The sequence below is a fragment of the Prinia subflava genome, chromosome 6, assembly GCF_021018805.1.
Source record: "Prinia subflava isolate CZ2003 ecotype Zambia chromosome 6, Cam_Psub_1.2, whole genome shotgun sequence".
NCBI lineage: Eukaryota > Metazoa > Chordata > Aves > Passeriformes > Cisticolidae > Prinia > Prinia subflava.
In genome coordinates this window covers 22,531,289-22,552,167 of record NC_086252.1, presented here as the reverse complement: position 1 = coordinate 22,552,167, position 20,879 = coordinate 22,531,289, and the positions used below count along the sequence as shown (strand labels likewise).

The 20,879-nt window shown below is 47.6% G+C and overlaps 2 protein-coding genes across 3 annotated transcripts in view; both read left to right on the top strand.

The window, feature by feature from the left end:
- The window catches only part of PSMD14 (proteasome 26S subunit, non-ATPase 14), a 45,697-nt gene extending 41,755 nt beyond the window's left edge, over window positions 1–3,942 (top strand). For both annotated transcript variants that reach the window (XM_063400653.1, XM_063400654.1), the window contains exons 11-13: window positions 17–142; window positions 1,281–1,343; window positions 3,516–3,942. In XM_063400653.1, the coding sequence (XP_063256723.1) occupies window positions 17–142; window positions 1,281–1,343; window positions 3,516–3,614 (288 nt within the window). In that variant the 3' untranslated portion in view covers window positions 3,615–3,942. The remainder of the gene's footprint in view (window positions 1–16; window positions 143–1,280; window positions 1,344–3,515) is intronic.
- Window positions 3,943–5,145: 1,203 nt separating this feature from the next.
- TBR1 (T-box brain transcription factor 1) lies at window positions 5,146–14,129 on the top strand. Its single transcript, XM_063399830.1, has 6 exons — window positions 5,146–8,725; window positions 9,160–9,314; window positions 9,641–9,762; window positions 10,104–10,262; window positions 11,119–11,180; window positions 13,286–14,129. Exons 1-6 carry the CDS (start codon window positions 8,034–8,036, stop codon window positions 14,127–14,129), a joined length of 2,034 nt encoding a protein of 677 aa, XP_063255900.1. The 5' UTR covers window positions 5,146–8,033.
- The last annotated feature ends 6,750 nt before the right edge of the window (window positions 14,130–20,879 follow it).

Genomic DNA, 20,879 nt, shown 5'->3' with positions numbered 1-20,879 from the left:
AGGTTTTGTCTTGCAGATGCTGCTAAATTTGCACAAGAAGAGTTGGATGGAAGGTTTGACACTTCAGGACTACAGTGAACATTGCAAACTCAATGAAACAGTAGTGAAGGAGATGTTAGAATTAGCTAAGAATTACAACAAGGTATTTATATCCCATAATGATAGTATAACTGTAGCTGTGTTTATGAAGTGAAGAAAGCAATTGCTTAATTTCAGAAGGAGTTTTTTATCAAAAGCTTTGTTCAGAATGACTGTAGTTCGTACTAATCAGCCACGCTGGTTTCTGGGTGAAGGTGCCAGATTAGCTCCTCAGGCATTGCCCCCAGACTTTTTGCCCTAAACTTTTGTCAAAGTGTTTATTTACATGCTTTGGTTTGAAATGTGAGTAACCATATCGCTTTTGTATTTTTAATTGGTGATGAGACTATAAGATTTCTGTAGATCAAAATGAGCAGTGAATGATATTTTTCAATGCTTCAGTCAAGGACTATTTGATCACTGTAGCAGAGTAAAGGTTATCTGTCTGTATCCATCTAGTAATAGGCTGTAAGTATTTAGAATACATTCCAGAGCCAAATTCAATGTTCTGTTTAGAGAAGAAATTTGTTACTGGTGCTGTAAGTAAGAGGAACTACAGCAACTTGTACTGTTTTAGTACTGACACACTTAGAAATATTTCTTACAAATACCAGGTCTCAACAAGCATTCTATGAATAGTAATCATGTGACTATTTCTTAATAAGTGTTATTTTTTTAACTCTTTAGAAGTCCTTAAAACCAAAATTCAGTATTACATTCACTAGTTAAGTTAGTGGATGAACTTCATGAAGACAGTGTATTTGAAGGCAACATAACAGCATCAAAATATATTAAAATAAATTTAACAGTACAAAAATATATTGAGATCAAATCTCCAATAGTTGAAACAGTGTAGATAATGTTGAGTTTGGTTGTAGTTTACTATTTTAACCATTTTCAACTATCTTTAACTATTGATACCGCTCATTTAAGATTTTTGCTTGATAATATTTTGGTGAATATCTGACAATAAAACCATTCATACGTATTTGCCTTGATCTTTTGCACTAACACTCAGTAATTAAAATCACGTCTGCTGAAAAGCTGAAGTACCTTTCCTTTTGACTTTCTGAAATGTGTTGCTGTTTGATTTTTTTTTTTTTTTTTTTTTTAAGGAACAGAATTGTATTTTGAGAATTTGTGGCTTGGGGAAAAAGTAAACGAAATCTGAAACACTGACCTTTTCTGTGTTTCTTTCACAGGCTGTTGAAGAAGAAGATAAGATGACACCTGAACAGCTGGCAATAAAAAATGTTGGCAAGCAGGTGAGGTGTGATGAATTAGAGTGAGGTGGAATGATATGCTTCGTTCATTCTAAATACTAATTTTTTACATGCACATAGGTGATTTTAGTTCTATGTGCGTGATATTCTTAATGCTTCAAATAATAAATTTATTTTTGTTGGACGTTGTGCAAGGAACAGGGCCATTGACTGTAGGTAATTGGCAGAATATCTGCCAATTCTACATGGGTTTTTATTATATGCTGAGGAGCAGTGTTAAAATTCAGTAGTTTCCCTTGTCCTTCTTCATTTGTTTTAAATTCTTTTAAGAGACATAAAGAAACCCAAGTCTGTGTCAGAGAGACCCAAACTGCAGAGACACTTAAAAAATGGTGATCATGGAAACAGAGGTGAGGGTGCTGTGTTTGTGCATTATCATAGCTGAAGAGCAGCTCACCCCTGGCCTCCGTTCATGAACACTGTCAGTGCTCAGCTCTCAGACACCCTGGGCAGGCAGGCTGAGTTCCTTTGTATTGGTGTTTGAGGAAGACTCCTTAGAACCACAGCTGAAACTGAAAACAGCCACTCAATTCCTTCCATCCCCTTGCAATGTTAGAGTATAATGTCTTTTTAAAGACTCAACAAAAAGCTATTTCTGCATTTGATTTCAACATAAAGGTTGGGGAAATGTGCTCTTGTGAGCAAAAGGAGAGCAAAGCAAATTTGTAAGAGCTTGTGTTCAAGAACGGCAATGGAAACAAGAAACAGCTTTTAAAATATCTAGTGTGTCCTTAAAGAACCAGTACTTATTGTATTGCTAGTAGCAGTAGAGGAATTTAAAAGATTCTGCATTGCTCTTATGTGTCAGCTTCTAGCAGCAATGTCATAACACATCTGCACTATTGTTCAGTCACTCATGTATTTCTGTAGAATTCAGAACAATGGAGTTTATGCACACCTACACATACATAAATATATACATATAAAATATGTAAGAAGGGTTGTATTTTAAGGGTTATGATGTCATCTCAAACAGAACTTGCACTTCACTAGTTGTTACACATATGTGAAAAAACTCCATTTTGATATGGTTCTTCAAAAAGAATTTTTTCCTGATAAAATTTTTGAGTTTTCTTTAAATTAAAAAAATAGTTCAGTGAAGTAATTTTCAAGTGGTTTTTTTTTAAACAGCTTAGATAAAAAACTTTGTAAACAAGCAGCCACGCACAATAGGGATATTATGTTATTAGGTGTATAATTTGCTAGTAACAAAAAGAATATTGGAGAACTGTTTGATCTTTGAAAAAGAATTTTTTAAGAAGGGCAGCGTACACAGATTCAGTAGCACCATTCTATATAAATTTAGATGGGTTCATTCCATTATGACAATAATTCCATCTTTTAAAGAAGATACAATTCCCATGCATGATTGTCTTTCATATTTTAATTCCTTTACACGCAAGAATTACTACAATAATACTATAATAAAGTTTAGACATCTTTTTGAGGTATGCCTGATATTTTTGCAGTATTTGGAGATTATTTCATATCAGTGGTGAAACTGAAGAAGTGCATGGGTATGATTTTCAACCAGAAATAATCTTATTGTTGCATGCAGATGCCCACAAATGCCTACATCAATTGAGTAATAGTGTGTGGGGATATGTATTTTCAGAAAACTGCTCAGGCTTAACATTCAATTCCCAAGAGCATTTGAACAGGGCACTGTTCACGTTTCATGTTTTTATGGGTGTGGATACACTAATTTTCTTGTGCAGCCAACACAACTATTCAAAGACTGTGTTAGATGATGCTTGAATCTTTGTGGGATTAGAACACACATTTGTGCAAAGATATGAAAATAAATTGCAATGTACCAGGACTAAGATTAAAATGTTGGCCTTGGTGACATGTATAGTAAAATTCACATGTTGTGTGTTGTCCTTAAAACTAAGTGTCAGCTGCCACAGTTACTCTTGATATGCTGAATAGAAACTTAATTCCTAAACCTTCTTCAACTTAAATGTTAGTATGAATTAATAAATTTTGTTCATGGAAATTCATCATTTGCTAGGTCTTCCTAGAATGGAAAATTTAGGAGCTTTACTAGCCTGTGTTCATTAACTCACAGACACCTTAAATAGACTTGAAGTAAATGAAATCTTCCAGAGACATGTTTCAGTCATTCCTCTCATGGCCTCCTTTGTATTTCAGGACCCTAAACGTCATTTAGAAGAGCATGTGGATGTGCTGATGACCTCAAACATTGTCCAGTGTTTAGCTGCTATGTTGGATACAGTTGTATTTAAATAACTGATTGGTAAATGTTTGTGATACTTTCTGTGTATATTTGTTTATTCTTTCTGATACTCACAAAACAGAGACTGTTGAGGCTCTATTTGATTAAACGGAGACATCTGACTTCATTTGCAATGTAAGTGCAGCACTATAACACCTCTCAGTCTCTAATTGTGCATTTGCTTCAGTTTCTTTATGTCAGGGCCCTCACAGGTTCCAAAGCATTCAAGAACACAATGTGGGAAAAATTTAGTATGTTTTCATTTAATAATTGGGGGGGGTGATCAGTAGTACATATATATTTTGATTGTTGCAACATAATAAAAATACATTTACAAATCTGTCTTAAGTTCTGGACAGTGTTTTTTGAGTAAAGACAGCGGGAATTAACAAACTAGAAAAAGCGTTGGTAAACATTTGTTTCTCTCCACTGTAAAACTACTGAGATACTAATTGCTAGGAAAGCAAAAATTCTCTACTGGAATTTGGCTCCCATAGATTACCAGTTACTCTCATGGAGATTAAAACCAAAAAAACATAGTGCTGAATTCTGAGGATGTGCAAAACCAAAAATGCTGAAAATTCCTCTCTCAGTTCCCTTTGAATATTATTCAAACCCTAATATCTACAGAAGACAACTGACCTTAAAGGAATTAATTCAGTTGCTGATAACTGAATCACAGAACTCTCACAAGCAGTGTCATAAATAGCAGTATTCTGAGAATAAACATTAAAGTGACAGAGGCTGCTCTAGGTTCGATGAACCCACCCTTCTGTGAGAGAATGTACATGAGATGTCCATTAATACAAATATATGGAAAGAGTCCCAACTAGAATATGACATTGAAAACCATTTCCACTGACTGGAGAGGGAAAAATTTGCAGGCAGGCGGGTGGTTTGACTGCTTGGTTTGAAGCAGGCAAAGCCAAATATCTGGGTTTGGGGAGTGACTCTGGGTTTTGGGCAGGGACTGATTGGAATTTTTCATTAGGGGTTTTTTTCTCAAATGCTGGGTGTTGATTAGGCTGATTTCATTCTTTTGTCTGGGCAGAAGTTTTCTTTTTACTGTTGGTTTGGGGCTTTTTTTAATAAACAGCAACAGTAGTGGCAGGCAAATATCTCAAAACTGTCCACATCTCTTGTTGAAGATAATTTTTTAAAAATTGGCTTCTTATTTGCATACTAAGGAAAATTGCCTTATTTTCTGGTTTATGCTGATATTTACTTACACTTTACCATTCAAATATTTTTCTTTTGTTTGAAATTTCTTATTGAGGCCTTTTAATTTACTATTTTAGACTAACTCTCTCTCAAAGTATATTTAGCGTGCACTTACTTCAGAGGGAAACATGCAGATTTTTGCAGCTGCCCTCCTTATGGCCTTCCCTCTGCCCCCACAGTAGGCAGTGGAATACCAGACTGGGAAAATGGAGACATACCAAACCACATTTGCGTGCGTGTGGTGAAATGGAAGTTCTTTCTGGAGATTGCCACTGCAGAGCCGCGGGTGGGTGAGGAGGGCTGCACTGGGGCCTCGCCGTTTCCGGATGCGCACGCCCGGGGTGAGATGGGGCAGAGCTGATGGAGGGACCTGCCCTGGGGCTCCTGTGCCAGGGGGCTCTGCAGCCCTGCCGCTCTCTACTCCCACACACACGTGTAACACCACGAGGAGACAGAGTTTGGCAGGTCGTGGGTAACATGGCACTGCAGAACAGGAGAGGAGCTAGCGCAGTGCTGCAGTGTATACATGCGTGAGAGGCTGGTGTAAGCAGGGAGACAAACCAGTGAGTCTTACATATTCTAAATTAATTTTGACAAATGTACATCTTGCAGAGGGTAGCTGAAGGGAGTCTGTTGGCGATGCAGAGCTCCTGTAGTATAAGCTTGTGCTGTGGTACCCTGCTTTCTATTCACTCCTCTGTTTAACTTGGAGGCACGATTTTCCATTTACCAAGATGTTACATGAATAATAAAAAGGCAGGTTTTTGGGGCATCCTTCCTTATTTTTGTCCGGTGCTCTAGGAGCTACACAGAGGATTCGGAAGAATTGTGTGTATGCCGTAACCTGCAAAGCAGCAGCCCATGTATGATGTTGGAGGAAGAAAGAGATTTTCAAGCAGCCACCTTCTGAGCCTCCAGCCGCAATGGAGCAGACCTTCATTAGCAGCATGACCCCTCGTCACCTGTCAGCGCGAAGGACGGGCATATTGTATTAGCAAACCTCACTCCATTCTATGACGATTCTGTAACACCACCTGCCATTGCATATCCCCCCTATTATACCAGTTTAGGAGTTGTGCACTGAAGATTTTTGGCATATATTAGCACTTCCATGTGATTGGCAGTATACCACTGAATTCATTGCGGCTCCGCATCTATATGGCTGTAGCTCTGTAATTCAGGGCAGCGTTTCTGAGGGTTTATCTGCATTTTGGTCCATCTCCTGCCTAGATAAGTCCATGACCGTTCTGTTGTTGCAAACAGGGAAAGGGAAGGGTGAGCACTGGTGAAACAAGTGTCAGAAATATTAGTTAGAACTGATAATAATGAAGCTGTTTTCTTAACACTGAAAGAAGGTGGTGTATGGAAAGTTGCATGCGCTGAACCACTCGAGTACAACAGTGAACTGCTTGCTCTTTGCTTCATAAATTATCTTATTAGGATAATTTTCTTGCAGAGAGTGTGTGTGTGTCGGCATCTATGAAATACCAAATAACCGAAGTAACTCACGGTTAAGCAACAGAAAAATAAATGGCCACGGATTTGAGAGCATTGAAATACACATTCTGACAAGTCATCCTGGTTCTAGTCTTCTCTGGATTTGAGTTTACAAAGTTTCAGCCTGGCTTCAGGCAGTTATGCGGTGGTCCGGTTTTATTATCTGATGGTTCAGACTGCATTATCTGTCAGTGAAATTTGAAGTTGGCAGCTGATGTCACCTGGGAAGAGATGTGGTCTGTAAAATACCTGAAGTCCAAACCACTAAGGGGACAACATTAAGAAAAATGGAACAAGAGAGCTCCTGCCTGGTTAAAAAAGCCCAAACCCACAAAAAACCGAAAAACAAACCCCATGGTTATAAACTCTCAGGCAGCTTCCCTAGGAAGAGAAATTGAGACTGGTGCTTGGCAAAGGCGGGGTGGCGAGTGTGCCCTCTGAACTCTTCAGGCACATTTTCGCGCCTTGGAGGGTCCCGCTTTCAATCGCCCGCGGCTCGGCCGGGCACAGGGCGGCAGCCCCGGCCGGTCCCGCCGGTCACGGAGTCCCCGCAGCCCCCGCCCGCTGGGAGCGCAGTCCGGGCCGCGGCTCCCGCGGAGACCCCCGGGCAGAGGGTGCCGGCGGCTCCTGCCGCAGCACCAGCGTGGTTTGGTTTGGGTTTCTCAGCTCCGATCGACCCTGGCAAGGGTGCCGCCAAAAATCTGCCCCTCCCGAGAGCTGCCCGCGGGACTGAGTCACTGAGGGAAGGCAGGCACCGAGAGACGGATGGGGAGGTGAACGCCTTCCACGCTCTTTTGCTGATTATCTCCGGCATTACGGCTCCCAGATAAAATATTTATTTACTAAAGAACCCGTAAACATCGCGGCAAATACATTAGGGCACTTCGGCTGCGGGGCTTATGATTATTTCAGAAGTTAAAAGAGATGATAGCGGCCGCTGTCAGCGGGGACGGAGGGTGGATTTTCCCCCGCGAAACAGGCACGGGTGGGAAGGGTGGGGGCGATGCGCCGGGGATCGCTCAGCGGAGCCGGGGAGAGGGACTGCGCCCCGCCGGGGACAACGGCGGGGGTGAGCTGAGGGCAGCGGCCGCCCGGCCCCGCGCTCCCCCGGCCACCGCTCCCCAGAGCGCCCCGGAGCCGCTCTCCTCCCTGACGCACAAAGGTGGGCTACACGCACGCAATATTTGGGGAATCGCAGGGCTCGGGTTTATCTTCCAGCCGTAGTCACAAAAAAATTTTAAAAAGCTAGAAAGGTCACATAATAATGAGCTCTCACAGCAAACACACTCTTCCCTTCCCCCTTTCCCTTCCTTCTATCTCACAATAAAATCATCTCCTTCAATTTGCCATGATCGTCGCGACCAGGAGCCAGGTGATTATCCTAATTAATGTCTATCTAATTAAATTACTGTCAGCTGTTAACCAATGGCAGAAGCCGTTTCATCCTCTCCACAAGCAGCAAGATCAAAAGTGAGTCTTTCCTGATTGCTGCATAGTGTCAATTGGCCAATCTCTTCTCCCTGGGAAGGGAGGAAAAAAAAAAAAAAAAAAAAAAAAAAAAAAAAAAAAAAAAAAAAAGTAAATCAAACGTTTGGGATGCATTTGGTAGATGAAGTGCTTTCTGCCTAGTGTGGGTCCCAGGATGTCTTGCTTCTGATACTAAGAAGCCCTTTCAGATCCAGGGACTGAAGGGTTATTACTGTGGTGCTAGAGCTATGCAGCTGGAGCATTGTCTTTCTCCCTCTATCATGCTCTCCAAGAAATTTCTCAATGTGAGCAGCAGTTACCCACATGCAGGCGGATCTGAGCTTGCCTTGCATGATCATCCCATTATCTCGACCACTGACAACCTGGAGAGAAGTTCACCTTTGAAAAAAATTACCAGGGGGATGACGAATCAGTCAGATACAGACAATTTTCCTGACTCCAAGGACACACCAGGGGACGTCCAGAGAAATAAACTCTCTCCCGTCTTGGACGGGGTCTCTGAGCTTCGTCACAGTTTCGATGGATCTGCTGCAGATCGCTATCTGCTCTCTCAGTCCAGCCAGCCCCAGTCTGCTGCCTCTGCTCCTAGTACCATGTTCCCTTATCCCAGCCAGCATGGACCTGCACACCCAGCCTTCTCCATCGCCAGTCCCAGCCGCTACATGGCTCATCATCCTGTGATCACCAACGGAGCTTATAACAGCCTCCTGTCCAACTCTTCTCCGCAAGGCTACCCCACGGCGGGCTACCCGTACCCCCAGCAGTATGGCCATTCCTACCAAGGGGCACCTTTCTACCAGTTCTCCTCCACCCAGCCGGGGCTGGTTCCCGGCAAGGCTCAGGTCTACCTGTGCAACAGGCCACTCTGGCTGAAATTTCACCGGCACCAGACGGAGATGATCATCACGAAGCAGGGAAGGTAAGCACCGCGAGGACCTTTCTGGGTGTTGGGGCTGAGCCGCGGACTTCGCGGCGGGAGCCGCCCGGAGCCTCCGTCGCCCCGGCGGAGCCTTCCCCCCGTCACCGCGGCCCCTGCCCTGGTGGCCGGGAGCTCCGGTGAGGGTCCCCGCCGGAGCCGGTCCCCGCAGGAGCCGGTCCCCGCCGGGGCAGCCCTCTCTGCCTTCCCGCAAGTTCCCGCGCCCGCTGCCCTCATCCCTTCCCGCAGAAAGCTCGGCGCTCCGGGGAGGGGGTTTCTTTTGATTTTTATTTCCCGGTCGCTATCGCGAGCCGTGAGGATAAAGCACAACGGCTGCTGCTCCGCGTGTGCCCGTCGCTGCCGGTGGCTTGCTTTCCTTCTTCCCTTTCTTTTTATTTTTTTCCTCTTTTCTTTTCTTTCTATTTTTTTTTTTATAGGCGCATGTTCCCTTTCCTAAGCTTTAATATTTCTGGTCTCGACCCGACGGCTCACTACAATATTTTTGTGGATGTAATTTTGGCGGATCCCAATCACTGGAGATTTCAGGGAGGCAAATGGGTTCCTTGCGGCAAGGCGGACACCAATGTACAAGGCAAGTTCCTCCAATTAACACTTTTCCAGACACATATGTAGGTGAGAATGATTAATTAATGCCTTTGCGGACTGGCTCTGGCGACTTAAACACAAATGGGCCAACGATGATTTTTTTTTTAAGAAAAAAATTTAAAAAAGGAGGGTGGAGAAGAAAGTAAAAGGTGTTCGGAAAAAGCTGTTTTAATCCTTGTCATTTAAAATGAAGGGCGTTTTGGCAGTAAAATATTGGCCGCTTAAGGGGGTCCCTTACCCTCGTGTGCAGAGGCAGAACCGGGGTACAGGCGAGGACTGTGATGTGGTTGTGTTTTTTGTCCTTTTGCTTAGGAAACCGGGTGTATATGCATCCCGACTCCCCCAACACGGGAGCCCACTGGATGCGTCAGGAAATCTCCTTTGGGAAACTAAAACTTACAAACAATAAAGGAGCATCAAACAACAACGGGCAGGTCAGTGGGGGAACGCAGACGCTGCCAGAATTATTTTTATTTATTCAGTCAAAATCCTACAGTTTCCGAAAGGACGTGTATTTTTTTAATTTCTAGATCGTGTCGTTAGGTGAAATTAAAAGGGGGGGAGGTGGTGGTGGTGATAAAGTCCCCACATTTTATTTTGCCACGGGCCTCGCCGGTCCTGAGCGCGTTGCCCAAGCTGACACCGCTGTCCGGTGCTGCCGGGGAAGTCCGCAACCGTCCCGGGGAGGCGGCGGGCATCGCTCCCCTTGTCCTTCTCGCTCTAATTTCTCCTTTTCTCCCCGCGTCCCCCTCCCTCCTTTCGCCATGCCTGACAGATGGTGGTTTTGCAGTCCCTTCACAAGTACCAACCTCGCTTGCATGTGGTGGAGGTGAACGAAGACGGGACGGAGGATACCAACCAGCCGGGCAGAGTTCAGACATTCACGTTCCCCGAGACGCAGTTCATTGCCGTCACCGCCTACCAAAACACCGATGTAAAGAGCTCCCTGGTTTTTTTCCCCTCGCGGCCCCCCGCTCCCCGCAAGGCAGCCCACCAGGCTGGCTTGCCTGCTGCCCACCCTCTCCCGGGTCTCCGGGGCCGGGAGATGGGGCTCCCTGTTCCCCATAGCGTTGTGCCGTCCCTCCCTGGCCAGCCCCAGGGCGGCCGCAGCCTCTCGGGCCGCCCTCGCCTCAGGAGCCCCCTCCGGGCCCCGCAGCGGCATCGTCCTCCCCGCCAGGGCGGGCGCGATCCTGTCCCTCTGCCCGGGCTGGGCGCTGGCCCGCGGCGTTTATCTCTCAGTCGGAAACAGCTTAGTTAGCTGTTAAGCTGTTAGCTTAAGCTTTAAGTCTGCAAAGATCAATTAACATCCTCATTGATTGCGCCGGGGGTGACGGAGCAACTTCCTCAAATTAAAAGCTCGTTAATGCCTGGATGCGTTTCGGAGTGGTCTGGCTTTGCTACAGACTGGTGCCCCCTTTTCAAATGACATATGTTCAGTCCACATTCTCGCTTTAATTATTTTGCTCGATGCAAATGCAAACTCCTAGTTACCGTTCTGCGGTACGTTTTGCCTAATTTCTGGATATGAGTATATTCATACCCATGCACTAGGAATGCTGAACACGTCTCAAAATATGGGGTTAAATATTGGGCTCTTTCGTACTTTTTACAACAACGTAAATCTTAAAATTAGACTGTGAATTCTATAAGCATACCAGAGCTTATTTTTCACGATTTAAAGACGGTATGATTGACTAGAGTAAAGCTTGATCCTTTAAAAACGTGTTGGCTGCAGTGGGGTATATTTTTCAGGCTTTCACAACGTGTGCTCTGCTCCTCTCTTTCTCTAGATCACACAGCTGAAAATAGATCACAACCCTTTCGCAAAAGGATTCCGAGACAATTATGACACGTAAGTAAACCGGATTTTTACTACCCTTCTGCCGGCTGCACACACATGTCAAAGGGGGGAGATTTAGGATGAGGGCTGGCTCATTTCACACCGAGATGTGTAATGTCAGGCTTTTCCCGAGCCCTGAGGAGGGAGGCACACGCCCGCTCCCGCACGGGGGCTGTCCCTGCAGCGCGGCCCTGCGCAGCGCTGAGGCCGCTGCCGCGTCTGGGGCCGCGCTGCCCGCACCTCAGTCCGCATCTCGCTTTGGCACTTGCGGCGGTTTTGTTGTTGGTTTTTCCTGGCACGTATCTTGGCGCCTCTTTCCAAGCTTCCGTTTCACTTGCGCGTAAGGGCTCCGAAAGAAGCACCCGAGCAGCAGGGGCTCAGTCCCCGCCAGCCCGCCGGGTCTGCATTACTCCGAGGTCCGCAGAGCCGGGGTCCCGAGGGAAATGCCTTCGTCTCGTTTTATTCTTCGCAAGGGTTGAATTTTTTCCCCTCTTCTCCGTTCTGGGTGGAGCTAAAGCCTCTGAAGTTTTAATCGCGGTCTGTCCCTGTTCTGCCTCTGGCCGCCCTCCTCCGAGGCGTTCCCAGCGCTCTGACCCCGGGCCTTGGCGCCCCGGCCGCAGGCGGCTGGTGCCCCTCCGACTGCGGCTCCGGGGCCTCACCGACGCTCGGCCCTGCCGCCTTTCGCGGCCCTCGGGACAGAAATGGGGGAATCCCGGTCTGCAGGCGCTGCAGGCTTCCCCTGGCCCGGGGCACGACCCCGCCCGGCATTCCCCTGCCCAGCTTGGGGCAGCGGGAGCTGGCTGCCGCAGGGCTGCCCACACACCCCGAGGAGCAGACGACACGGATGTCGCCTGTCCCGCTTCAAGCTCTGGTCTGTGGGACGGGCCCCCGGCTTTGAGGAGGAAAAGCTTTTTCCCCCTCTAAACTGGAGAGGCCTCACCTGGCCTCGATCTCCTCGTCCCGTGTTTATGTCAAGCGCCCGCTTCAGCCTCCCCGCTGGACCGCGGTCCAGCAGCCACCAGCAGCAGCAGGCTGTCAGGGCAGGGGTGGAAACCACCTGAGAGCTGAACTCGAGAGCTGAACTAGTGCGAGAGGGGCCCGGGGCCGAGCTCCAGCTCTCCCCAGGGAACAGCCTGTGGTGCGGTCGCTCTCCCCCAGGGTCTCCGAGGCTGTGTCTGGGAGCAGTCTGCCACCGGGAGGGCAGCGGCGGTCCCCGGTGCCACGGAGAGCGGCAGCCGAGCCCGCCCGCTCTCCGGGAGCGCTGCGAGACTATGTGCGGCCTTGGGAAAGGCTGCGTGGCCTTCGGCCCCAGCCGAAAGTGCTTTTCTCTTTTTGATAGGGAAAAAACTTTATAGGGCGTCACTTGAAAGGAGACGGGGGGAGGGGGAAGCTTCAATGTTGTCTAGCACGTTGAATTTGTTTAAGGGCCAAGTTTATTTTGGATAAGAAATTCCAGGAGGCGTGGAGGGTTAATTAAAGCACAGTTTTAGCCTGAATTAAATACAGATAGTAGTTATTCATCCATTAAAGTTTTTATAATCGCAAATTGCAGCCCAGCATGGGAGAATTATATATAGGCCAAGCAGGGAACACTGGAAGTGTCTGGCTTTACATTTCCTACAGTAGGTGTTTAAAGATTAGCTTAATTTAAACTCAGTAAAATGTTGATGGTTCGTCTGTGACTCCCAATAATAAGTGTTAAACAGCCGATAGAATTCCGTAGTCTGCCACTCATGCTGCTCGCAGCAAATGACCGGGCTGCCTGTTGCGCGTGTGGTGGCACCGGTCAGCGTGTCACCGCGCGGGATTCCAGGCCTTTGGGTTGTGGGTTCGGACCGGAGCGAGGGAGCTCAGCCCCTTCAAGGCATGGCCAACCGGTTCCGAAAGATTTGCTCTCCATGCTTGGCCCTGTATTTCCTCTTCCCCGCTAAAGGCCCTCGGCTTTGCTGATGCCGGAGGCCAAGCCCGGAGAGGAGCGCAGGCTCCGGGGCGGGCCGGAGCGCGCTGGGACGGCGCCGTCCCGTTCGTCCCTCGAGGGCCGCGTTCGGCCGGGTGCCGCGCCGAGGAGGGCGCCGGGCTGCGGCGGACACCCAGCTCTCTCCCCTTCTCTTGGGCAGGATCTACACGGGCTGCGACATGGACCGGCTGACGCCTTCCCCCAACGACTCGCCCCGCTCGCAGATCGTGCCCGGGGCCCGCTACGCCATGGCCGGCTCCTTCCTCCAGGACCAGTTCGTGAGTAACTACGCCAAGTCCCGCTTCCACCCCGGGGCAGGAGCCGGCCCGGGGCCCGGCGCCGACCGCAGCGTGCCCCACACCAACGGGCTGCTCTCCCCACAGCAAGCCGAGGACCCGGGGGCCCCCTCGCCGCAGCGCTGGTTCGTCGCCCCCGCCAACAACCGCCTCGACTTCGCCGCCTCCGCCTACGACACGGCCACCGACTTCGCCGGCAACGCGGCCACGCTGCTGTCCTACGCGGCCGCGGGCGTGAAGGCGCTGCCGCTGCAGGCGGCCGGCTGCGCCGGGCGGCCGCTGGGCTACTACGCCGACCCCTCGGGCTGGGGGGCCCGCAGCCCCCCGCAGTACTGCAGCAAGTCGGGCTCCGTGCTCTCCTGCTGGCCCAACAGCGCGGCGGCGGCGCGCATGGCCGCCGGCAACCCCTACCTGGGGGAGGAGGCGGAGAGCCTGGCCCCCGAGCGGTCCCCCTTGCCGGGCGCCGAGGACTCCAAGCCCAAAGATTTGTCCGACTCCAGCTGGATCGAGACGCCGTCGTCCATTAAGTCCATCGACTCCTCCGATTCTGGGATTTACGAGCAGGCCAAAAGGAGGAGGATCTCCCCCTCGGACACCCCGGTGTCCGAGAGCTCCTCGCCCCTCAAGAGCGAGGTGCTTACCCAGCGGGACTGCGAAAAGACCTGCGCCAAGGACATCGGCTATTACGGCTTCTACTCGCACAGCTAGGCGCGGCCGTCGGCCCGCCGTCCTTTTGCACAATAACTCCTCCGCGTTAGCGCACTGACCCCCGCCCCTAGCTGCCCCATCCGTGTCCCGGCCCGGCCCGGCGCGGCTCGGCCCGGCAGGGAGGCAGGCAGGCAGGCTGAGCCGCGGCCGCCGCCGCCTCCCCGCCCCGCTCCCCGCCCGGCCCGGTCCGGCGGCGCCCCGGGGGCGCGGGGGGCACTGCCGCACCGAAACCCACTGATCAGTAGGATGCTTAGACTCTCAAACCGTACAGCGCTTCCTTCCTTTTACCACGGATGGATTCTGGGGGAAACAGTAATAGTGGGGAAAACAGCCTGTGAAATGCCTGTACATAGTATTTATTTTATTGTAACAGATTACTTTTCTTTGGTTCAGTTTATTTATTATTTGTTTGGATTTTTTTTTTGTTTTGTTTTCATTGTTAAGTCACAAAACTTAGATCCTGTTTAAATTTCTTTACCCCATTCCCCGCTCTTTGCTCCCTCTTCCTCGTGCCCCTCCCCAGGTAAACACTCTTCCTAAATGCCTCTGGAAATGTCAGTGGTCCATAGCTGTAGCAGCGGGTAATGGGTTTCTCACTTTCTCTCCAATTCCTCGCATGAAATAATTACGTGGTGCCCTGGGCTAACACAGCTAAGGAATAGCTCAGCTTTCCCTTCAAAAGAAGAGAAATACGTCTCATAGGAAAGTCGATTAAAGGAGCATAACGGCTTCTGGAACCAAAATTAACTTCCTCTTATTTTTCTTTGAAATAAATAACTCGAGATCAGCAATATTATTATTTTTGTGGAATCTCCCTTCTCCTACCCCCAAGTGCCAAATCCATTACTGGTCCCCGCAGGTGCCAAATATGCTAACAAACTATTTTCAAATTTCTTTGCAGTTCCCCCCTCTTTCTTTATATTGCTGTAAATCTTTGTAATGGATAATCTAAAAGAAAAAAAAAAGGAAGAAAAAAAGAAAAAAAAAAAGAAAAAAAAAAAGAAAAAAGATATAGACGACTGAATTGTTGGTAACCATAGTGTAGTCCAGTGAAGATGAGTTGTGAGTTGTATATTTTACTGCATTTAGTTTTGGAATTGACTTTTTCATAAAGTAGCTAACCGAGATCTGACTTCCTGGGGAATCAAATGCACATCGAAAGTAAGAGTGATCATTCTTGTAAACCTCTTATTATACTATCGAAGGAAAAGTAATGTCCCTCCAGGACTCCCCCCCGGCGAAGCAGAATAATAAGTCTTCGAATTTTGAGTAGCAAATCTATAAAATTATCGCATTTTTATATGGAAGAAAAAAATTACGAACTGAAATATGCATCAGGCTAAATATTCAGTCTAGATTACACTCGACGGGGAAATTTCCTAATAGAAATTCAGGGTCATAAACGTGTGTATATTTTTGACTCTTCTGTAAATCGAATGTTGTGATTTTTATATTTGTTCTGTTACGTCTGTGGAACTGAATAATTTATACCAGTACATGCTCCATTGAGAAATGTTTCGGTTTTTGCCCGTTTGTATCGTCTGTGTATAACAAGTAAAATAAACCAGGCAAAACGTTAAGGTCGTGTTGGAAAGAGCACTTCGGCGATTTGCAAGTTAGATTGGGTGGGACCAAGGGGAAGAGGCTGGCGGACCCTCGGGCCGCCACAGGGCTCTGCAGCGGGAGTGCCGCCGCTGCTCTCCCTGCCAGAGCTGGTCCGCTTCCCCGCGTTTTTTCCGTTTTTTGGGGGGGTGGAAGAGCGTAGGGGATCGTGGTTACACCGCGTGGCCAAGCGTGGAGGTTTGCAGTCGGTGAAAGAGGGAGATGAAACCCCGTCGGTTTTGAGCGGTTTATAATTATCCCTGTGTTTGACGCTTAAAAACCCTGACAGCACTTCGCAGGCGGGAGAGGTGCCTGGCGCGGGGCGGGGGGTGCCATCGCTGGCGGAGCAGAGGCGAGGGACACAGCGCTGCCCGCCCGCAGCCTCTCCTCGCCTTCCCCGGGCGGAGGCTGCCCTGGCGGAGCCCCGCAGTGCCCCCAGGGCGGGCGCCCTTTGGGGAGCAGCTTGCCCTACCCGCGGGAGCGCAGCCCCCGCTCCTGCAGCGCTGCCTCTCCCTCTGCCAGCTTCCCGGGACCCTGCCCCTTTGGAGACAACCACCTGTGGGCTTTAGGACGGGCGCCGGCCCGGCACCTGCTGGGACCCAGTCCGCAGGGGCTGGGAGGTAACAGGCCGGGCTTACTCTTGATTCCGCGCTGGGGTAAGCGCGGTGTTGAGCCGTCAGAGGTATTCTGTCCTGCCGCGGTATTGACGGCGGGCACCTGAGCACGCCCGTCCCCTCCACCCCCGCCAGGTGCACACCCAACGCCTCGGCCGCCCTCACGGGGCCGCGCCGCCCCGGCCCTGTGCCGGCTGCGGGGAGCGGTGCCCGCCCCGCGCTGCCGTCGGGCTCAAGGCCCTGCCCCGGGACCCCGCCCGGAGAGGGGCCGTGGGGACAGTGCCCCCCGGGCCGCCCCTCGGAGAAGCGCGGGCGGTGCGCGCCTTTCCCCGGCCGCCTCTTCCCGAGCGGCGGGGGCCGGCGCGCCTCACGCGTCCCCCGCGCAGCGCCCGCACCCCTCCGCCTCCGGCGGGCCCCGGCTGCCCCCTCAGCGGCAGCGAGGGGCTGTCCCGGCGCCCTCCCCGGGCCTTCCCGCTCCCTAAATAACCCGTGGCATGTTCCCGGCCCCCTTTCCCGCTCTGGGCCACCAAAAGCCGCCCCCTTCTCCCCCCGCCGCTGCCAGTCCCGCTGCGCTGCCCCCCGAGAGGGCAAAGCGAGCGGCCCGAGGCACCGCGGCCGCCCCGCCCGCCTCCCCTCGGCCGCCGCGGGCCGGGGCCGCTCCCGCCGGGCGGGCACCCGGGGCGCACCGCTCCTCACCGAGGTTCCGCCAGGTTTTATTTAGCGGGGGTTATCCAGCGGGTCTGGTGTAAATGCGTAACGTGTGACAGGTCTGAACAAAATTCTTTCCTGTGCGTGAGTGGTTGATGTTATTCCATAACTATTTCGACAGGATAATTCCATAACTATTTGTGCGAGAGACTGGACGAGATAAGGGCTGCCGAAGTTAAACAGGCTATTTCCTGTCGGTAGGTCACTTTATTACTATTATAAATTTTTAGTGTATTATTTTTAGAGGTGCACCTCTAAATCTGCTAAACATATGTTTACCAACCCGTTAAAGTGCATTCACCGAGGAGCAAAAGCACGGGTTTTGACCCGGGGTGTTTAAATTGAAGCGTGTGCAGTTTAGTTGAAGCAAACCCCCTTATATGAATTTGTTGAACAGCAATTAATTAATTGCATGAATTTTACGTATAATTTGTATTATTATTCTAGGCATGCTGAATGGGTTTTAATTTAATTATTGTGTAAAATAATCTATTCAATTTTCCTTCCTTTATTTAATATAGCACAAAATCAAACTTCAATCTATAGAAAGTAATTTGAAGTTCCTCTTGGTAATACTTTCTATGATGTTTCACATTAATACTATATCAAATGTAATACAGTGATTTACGCTCTACAGATTTTGCACAAGTACGCTATGCATATTTGATGACACATTGCATATTTTAACAAGGTTTTTAATGACTGATTGAAATGTTTGCTAAGATATTTTTTAAGAGCTGGAGGAGAAATGGTTGTGGAAAATGTGTGTAATAGAATAGTGATAAGGATGGGAGGGTTTTGATTGACAGTATGAGGAAGCAGATGGATGACTAGGTAGGTCAGAGGTAAAGATGCCTTTGACAGCTTTTTAAGTTCCTTTGGCCATTTTGGTCCAATGAATCATGCAAAACATGTGTACATTACCGAACTGATGTCTCTGCATCGTTTACTGTTGGAATCCTCATCTTTTCAAACCCACCCTAACCTTCTTTCATCACCACTTGACGTGCTATGTCTAAACTAGATTGCAAGATCCTAAGAAGGCAAGAATCTGTCTTGTATTACTTGTCAGCATAAAAAAAAAAAAAAAGAAAAAAAAAGAAAAAAATTAGGGGAAAAAAAATCATGTAAACCTATGGAGCTAGAAGAACAACTGCGACAGATTGGCAGAATAGGCGTAAGGTGGGACACGTTCTTCTTAATTTTCACTGTCTGGTCATCACTCCCCTCCCCTAGGTAGTGCTCAAGGGAGATGTGGTGAACAATGATTTTTCTTTTTTTACTCCCCCAAATGGCATAATCTGAATTTTCATCAGTCTGATAAGAGACCTAATTGCATAATTTCCTTTTAACATTATGCAGTGAGTGCTGTTGCTATAGTTAAAATGGTTTTCATTGCAGTCTGTTTTTTCAGGTGCTTTGCATGTCCCTCACAAATTACTTTGTCAACTGGAAATGCTCTGATTTTTCCTGTAAAAAGGTTACTGTTTTTGGAAATCTTATTTAAATTGCATAGGACAATTTTAAAATCTCTGTGCTACAAAAAAGCATGTGTGTGTATTGGGAAAAGCAGAAAGAAAGGATTTTGCATGAAAGCACATTTTCCAGGTACGTTCTGTGCAGAATGGACACAAGTTTTCATTCCAAGTATTAAAACTTGTCATAAATGTGTTTTTCAGCAGGGAATGTGTCACTTGCTAAGGTACGGGGGCAAAGTCAAAGAAAAAAATATTGAAGCAGCAGAGTGATAAGCAGAGGGAAGGCAGCAGACTGTTTGCATTCAGTACCCAGCTCTTTCCAGATAATATATTTGTGGTAGGTCTAGAGAGCTTACTGGTAACGTTTCATGCTTTTATCGGAAGGCGTATTAATCTGGAAATGCAGGCAAAATCATCGCTTATTTCAGAGCAGGGTCCCGTGAAAGCTGCCTGTTTGTTCAAATACGTGTGTCTGAAAAAAACCACATATTGTTTGAAATATATATATATTTAACTCTTAAATTTTTGAGCATGTGTAATATTGTACTTCTTGGATGTAGAACAATTATGAATCCATTAAAATCCAAGGCTGCCATTGCTGATTCGATGTAACTTTTGACCTTATAAAACATATTACCCAATAAAACCTGTGATGTTTTAGTCATGTTATTGCTGTGATTTGTCGTAGTTGGAGTGTTTGTAATTCTGAGGGGCTGATTTGAGTATGAAAGATCTTCTTGGTCTTAAGATGACTTTTTAGGCCAATTTTCTTTTTTGAAACTGAAGGCAAAAAGGATGAAAAACTTCAGGTACTTCTGTTTAAAACTGTCTATACAATTACAAGGATATTAAGCTTTAAATAAGAAACAGCTGGTAATGACTTTGAATCCGTTTTATGAGACATTTTAGGTAAAATGTTGATAGCTTGTAAATGTGTATTTCTGCCTTAGTCTCTGATCGTGCGTACAAGTTCATATGTGTGAACAACGTAAAGTAAGAGGTCAGTCCTACAAAGACTATTCACTTGTCTAAAAATTCACAGACATAAATGTTTTCAGGATCAAGGCCTTTTTCAATAATTGTGATAGTCATGTACCTTGAAGTGACTGACTGATTTAGAATACACTTAATAATTTGGTATTTTTTTTAATATAGCATAAACATTGATGAGTTACCAAAGCACATCATCCAAGCTCCCACTTCAGTCATTTGAAATATAATTTTTTGGCTTGTTTGGGTTATTTTTTTTTGACTGACGGTACTGGCACATAAATTAAACTTTCTAAAAGTCATGTCAATTTCTGTGGGCCTGCTATGGAATTCAGTTTTCTAAGTAAGATTTTTTTCTTTAACCATATTTAGTTACACACTGGCTGCTTTTGTTTATCCAGGAAGCAGATAATGGTCTGGGACTGAAGGGTGAAGGAGCAACATGGATATTTTGAGTTGAGAGAAATTTTATGCTGCTGAAAGGTGTCCTAGTTTAGATGAAGACACCCACCCACCCACCAAGGATTAAACTGAAATCATCAATGTAAGCTAAAAAATGTATTTTATAGTTGATCAACACCCTGATTAAAGCTTATTTCCTTTTGTGAAAATGTTTGCTGTCACATTTTTGACTTTGAGCTCAAGATACTGGTGTTGCTCTCTCACCCTTCTGTCCCAGACCTCCTGCTGGAGACACAGCAGAAATCTGGTGGCTGCTCTCTGGCCCTGGGGAAAGCTGTGGCTCATCCTACATGGTCTGGGGAGTCCACTGAGGGCCTGGCAGGAGCACCTCCTGTCTTGCCTCTTGCTCTGTGATCGGTGCCTGCACGTTGCTGACTGAGATCTGAGGTGCAGTGACACAGGAGGGACTGCTCCTCACGCTGCATCCCCCCTCAGCAAACCCCCGAGGCATCTCCCCTCTCCCCACGTCCCCACTGCTTTCCCACTGTGCTTCTAAAGCATGAGGGGTTTGTACATAGGTGTTACTTTGAGCTTTGTGTAAACTCTCTCCTGGAAGCTCAGTTTACTCTTACTGAGTTAGGAGAAGGAACCTTTTCCTCGAATCAGTTGCAGGGTATTGAGGAAGAGGTAAAGGGCTTTGCTTTCTCTGGTCAGTTCCTGACATTCCTATGGAACCTATCATGCCTAAGTGATGAGGGTAGGGACATTTTTCAAAAATCTTCAAGTGGCTTAGTCACCTGTGTTTAGAATTATGAAAATCTCACTGAAAAATCTCCAGTGTTTATGGTTCTAAATGATTTTTATACTTTTTACAGTTTAATTCTTGGGCACATCACTGAACAGTGATTTCAGTTATGCATTGAGGATGGCATTTGTTGCAGAGTTAGGGTCAGAAT